The 5389-nt window shown below is 42.9% G+C and overlaps 1 protein-coding gene across 1 annotated transcript in view; it reads right to left on the bottom strand.

Annotated features, from left to right (window-relative positions):
- LOC104951964 (DDB1- and CUL4-associated factor 6-like) overlaps positions 1-5389 on the bottom strand; it is a 16150-nt gene that overhangs the window by 7418 nt on the left and 3343 nt on the right. The window contains exons 4-7 of the mRNA XM_010778711.1: positions 4002-4137; positions 3398-3609; positions 1577-1627; positions 39-200 (exon numbers count right to left, since the gene is read on the bottom strand). Coding sequence (XP_010777013.1) covers positions 39-200; positions 1577-1627; positions 3398-3609; positions 4002-4137 — 561 coding nt within the window. The remainder of the gene's footprint in view (positions 1-38; positions 201-1576; positions 1628-3397; positions 3610-4001; positions 4138-5389) is intronic.

Raw genomic sequence — 5389 nt, 5'->3', positions numbered from 1 at the left:
AATTCCAGGACTCCTGTGGTTGTGGACTCTCGTCTCACCTCGCGCCCGGAGAGAGTCTGCCGGTCGGGTTCCTCGGCCGCTCTGAGCCTCGCTGGCCTCCTCGAACCACGAGACAACATGTCCGACATTCCTCTGCCATCAGAGACACGTTCTGGGCTCTGCCTTCCCCTGGCATAGTGGAAGGGATAAAAGGTTAACATCTGCTGGACGTATCAAACAAACATGACAGAGGTGGGATATGCGCCATAATGTTGATTGACTGTGGTGAGTTCATTAGGCGACTGGTGTTTCCTATGTGAGGCCGTTAGAAAAGAAAGGGGGCATTTCATTTGGCCAGCATGATTAGTTTGACGAGCCTCATGCGCTTTGGAAAATTAAAACATTTCAACAAGTGATGTAATTAGGGGGTGTTTGTGCAATCAGGGTATATGCAAGAATCCTGAAGTCATAATGTAATCCCTTTTAAGGACCCTTGTTCGATGACATGTCATTCCACTTGCGAGTTCTAACCGCGTTACCTTGCGCGACACACTTTACCTCACATTGGTAACTATATACAGTATTGATTGTCCTTCCTCCTTATCTTACAACCATTTTGGAACGCAGATTTGCATTCCCCATAATCGGGGTTGTGTTTAACAACCGTGCGTAAAACAGGCCCTCGCGCGCCTATCAGCAGTGAGCCGTGGATGTCCTGTTCAATGACGTTCAGTCCAACGGCGATGCCATAAATTAAACTCCACAGAATCGACACTACACACCTACGCAATGATTAAAATTCAAGGCAGGACTGGTAGAGATACAACCTCTTTGGCACAATTGTATATACTTATTGAAAACAAGGCTACAAAAGTGTAAAACCTTGGAAAATGCGGCTTTAATGACTTTCTTGAATAGGCCTTTAGCCTTTTTCGCAAGATTGAGTGAGTCAACTTTTATACTGCTTTAAGACCCCCGGACACCCGGTTAATCTTAGTTAAAAAAACGTATTTTTCTTCTGTTATGGTATTTTTTAGATTAAAAGAATCCATAAAAACCCTTTTGAAAAAACAACAATCATTCATCAACGAATTTTGATTTGCTTCTGAGCGTGTATTTGTGTGCTTCCAGGTTTGTTTGGGCTTCTTCTCAGTAGAAGGGGAGGGCTATGGTTTCTGAGTATGTAGTCAGTGTGACATCAGCCATCGAAGTGAACACAGACGGCTGGATTTGTTAAAGGAGCCACCTCTTAATATTGGTGGGGGTATCACTGGCAACGCTCTTTTTCATGTGTAAACTGAAATGCTGCAGTTTAGGCACAGCCTGGAATAAATTCGTGAAGCTAAAAAAAACATTTACTCTCCAAATTTTGCAGCCTTTGCCAAGAAAATGCGAATATCTAAGTGAGGGGGGGGGCGGCCTTGGGGGTTGGGTGAGGGGGGCGTTGGGAAAGTCTCAAGAGGCCGGATCTGTAACCGAAGCTCTGCTGCTTTAAAGCTTAACAGCCAGCAGACACATACGCTGTCAGTTGTGTGTGCGTGTTACCGCCTCCCTCTCCCTCTCGCTCTCCAGGGCGAGCGCGTGGTCAGTGTCAGACCAGTCCCCCCCGGCCAGGCGGAGGGCGCGCTTCACTGGGAGGCTGTCTCAGCCTTGTGGGACACACACACACACACACACACACACACACACACACACACACACAACACACACACACACACACACACACACACACACACACACACACACACACACACACACACACACCACACACACACACACACCACACACACACACACCACACACACACACACACAACACACACACAACACACACACTCACACACACACACACACACACCAACACACACACACCACACACACACAGAGATAGCAGTTTGCTTCAGTCAAGGCCATGGTCAAAAATAGCTCCCGCGCCAAAGCAAAAACACTGCTCGTCTCTGTCAGCGTGCCTTTTTTAAAAGTGCCCCCTCCTGGCAGGAGGTTGCCTCCATTTTCCAGTCCCCTGGCGCTCTTTTGCAGGCAACAGGCCGAGAGCCCAGAAATAGAAAAGGGGGTTCTAGTGCAGGGACTATCAACTGCTCTTACTTAGGAAATGTCATCAGGTCTTGGTTATGGGCTTAGAGGCGCGTGAAAAGGAGCAGAGATAGTGGGATACATCAAGATAGCAGAGGGCCCTTAAGAAAACCAGGGCCACAGGTGAAGGAAAGATGAGAGAGAGGGGTGGGGGGCTCTGCTTGGCCCACTCAGCCTGAACTATTTTGGAGGGTAGAGGAACACTGCCTACGTCGGTGGCTGTATTTGGAAAGGAATGTGTGTGGTGGTTGCATCCCGACACAGCTGAACTCAGCACGAGGCTTTGAAACACTGGCACCATGATCCAGCACATTCAGACACACGCCGACACCAGTAAACACTTTTTTGAAAATGCTCACCCAAACAGACAAGATGACCCAGATACATTTAAGAAAAACACAGAAGAAGAAAACCGTTCTAATCAATAATCCATTTAGCCTGTTCTTCCTACATCACAGTGTTTCCCTCTCCGCTCAGGGCATCAGTTATCATCTCTTGGTGTGTTAGGGTTAACACACTTTCACTGTATACCGGGAAGGCTTTGCTTGGCCACACTTTCTGTTTCGGTTTATTTTCTTTGGTACATATACAATTAAATGGAATAATTAGATGCAAACCGTGGGCGCCAGACTATTAGAAAACAGAGTCAACAAAAAAAGGAAATGCTTTAAACTGCCCAATAAAGATGATATATATAAAAAAAATAGGAAGATTTCCTGCTTTTTCTCTGTTTTGTATAAAACTTAAATGAATATCTTTGAGTTTTTGAGCAACAAAACGAGAGAGAAACTGGTATGTACTTTGTGCCACCAATAGACCAAATGATTTATAGCTGAAACAAAAATAAACAACAGATAAATCAATAATGAAAAATATCGTTCTATTTATCAAGCTCCATAACAGTTTACAATTGTATTTATTTTTAATTTAAACATGCTGCTTTGGAGCATATCTTTTTTATTTGTTGCAACCCATCCAATACATTTAAATGAATTGAAAGTGCTGAATATACTGACCCAAAGACATATCACTGTCCTGCACCATTATCGTGACTAAAACCAGGAATCCCCCAACAAGAAACATGCCCGTTTGTTAAACTGGTTTCAAAATGGTGGAAGGAGCTCTCATTGATACCAGGACAAAAGGTGGTTTCCACTGCACGAAAGAAAATCTTATTAGAATGTAGCGCTTAAAATGGTAAGGGTTATTGAAATGAACTTGCAGGAAGCTCGCTGTTTTGAGTTTGCATGTTATAAGTCTCTGTACTGTATGTACATGTACAGCAGAGACTGGTGTAATATGAGGAGCCTGACTCCATGGCTCACCTCCTCCCTCCTCTCCTCTGACGGGCCCTTCAGCTCTCGGGCCTGGTCGTCTTTGGGGTCGAACAGGTAGATGTAATCGGAGGAGTAGCTGACCAGCACCTCCTGGCCGTCCGCGCTGTAGCAGAGAGACGTCACGCGGCACGACTTGTTGGACAGGTGAGCGGGGACGAACCTCACACACATCCCCGTCGTCCCCCGGCCCATGTAGTTACCTGAGGACGAAAGAAAATCCCTGTTAACCTCAGATAATCAAACTTGCCAAAAACCCAAATACCACATTTTGAAACTATCGTTATTTTATTTTTTGTGATATATTTTTTATTTACATTTCGCAGCAAACAATTACACAATTGTTTTTTCAAGACGTAGTAATTGTACATCTTAAGTTTGTCTGTCCGAAATGCCTTTTTCATGCCTTTGACATTTGTAAAAAAAAATATATATGGCCTATGAGGTTTTACGAAATCAGTCCACTTTCTCCATCGTGACACAAATAGTTCCAGTTTGTGATTCCATTGTCACTTTTGAATGCTTTTGGTAAAAATCAAGTCATGTGAATCTACTACATCAACATGAATATAAGGACAGATGTGTGACGGCGTACCTGTGGCTCTGGTTCCCAGCATGCGTCTGTCGTAGATCCGCACCGAGCTGTCGGAGCAGCCGACGGCCAGGTAGTACGGCACCAGAGGAGAGATGGATATAGAGGTCGCTGCCCGGCGACAGTTTATCAGAATGTCCTGAAGTCAGAGCAAAAACAATGAGGAGGGTAGTGAATGATGGTCAATGAGGGATTCACAAAGTCAGCAGCAACAGAGGTATTTTAAGAGTCAGTATTTCCTATCGCTGTACCAAATGACTTTTTACACTATTTTAAAATGAAGCTTCACATGTCTGTCGTCATAGTTTGATATTATCATCTTACAAAAAAGGGGGAAAAAGTCATTGTAGTTTTTTCATTGTGGTTGTATAAAGATTGGATATTTTTTAATACATTTTATTTAAAACAATAATGAAAAAAATGCATTACGCCTTATTATGTAATAGCATTTTTTAAGAAAGACAGCGTCAGTAACTCGTGGGGAAAACATAGTATGCCAGTTTTTTCACAAACGGAACAAGTCAGCGGCAAAGTGTTTCCTCGTACTTTACCAAATGTAAGAGTTCCATCTAAGTGATCAATTATTTAAAGAATAATTTCAATGACAGTAGATGTCCACTTGTTACATTAACATGCAGGGCCGGACTGGGACAATAAGTCAGGCCGGGAATTATACACCCAGCCTGGCCACTACCAGTTTTCTTTTGTGCCATTTTCCTGGATTTATTTGTCAATATTTACAGCGTTGCTGCCCATAGTGATAGCCCTAAACTTTAAATCTACTACCCCAGAATAAACATATGGACATGGGTTACTATTTAAAAAAAATGTGCAAATCTATTTAGGAACCTATCCATGTGAACATATTTTAAATGGAAGTGGACCTCAAATCCTCTAGGGGGATCCGGGGGCATGCTCCCCCGCGTAAGATATTTTTTTTAAATGTTGGACTTAAATGCATCAATCTGGTGCACTTTGAGGGGGAAATAAAGAGAGACTAAACCCATATGAAACAGAACTGTATACATTTAAATAATCATAAAATCATAATAACATGTCCATAACCAATAACATATCATATCCAATATGAAAAAACATTGAAACTTGTTTATTTATTTGTTTTTGGTTCATTTATAGTTGTGAGTGTGTCTGGGCTCCTGAACCAGCCTCACCTGTCTCCCCCTCTCCCCCCACTCCTCTTTGAGGCAGCAGAAAATACTAGTTTTAGCTCTCAACAAGTTTATCTTACCTTTTTTCACCTAGTTAACTTTTTTTTTATTATTCATGCGTATTTTACTAATCACTCCCCCTTCAAAAAGGAAATATGTGTTTACATAAAGGGTGACCGAACCGTTTGAGACCCACAGAGAACTTAGACTAAGTTAACTATC

This window comes from Notothenia coriiceps, unplaced genomic scaffold (genome assembly GCF_000735185.1).
Source record: "Notothenia coriiceps isolate Sejong01 unplaced genomic scaffold, NC01 NC01_scaffold00019353, whole genome shotgun sequence".
Lineage (NCBI taxonomy): Eukaryota > Metazoa > Chordata > Actinopteri > Perciformes > Nototheniidae > Notothenia > Notothenia coriiceps.
The sequence above is the reverse complement of the archived record's forward strand: the minus strand, read 5'-3'. Positions and strand labels throughout refer to the sequence as shown.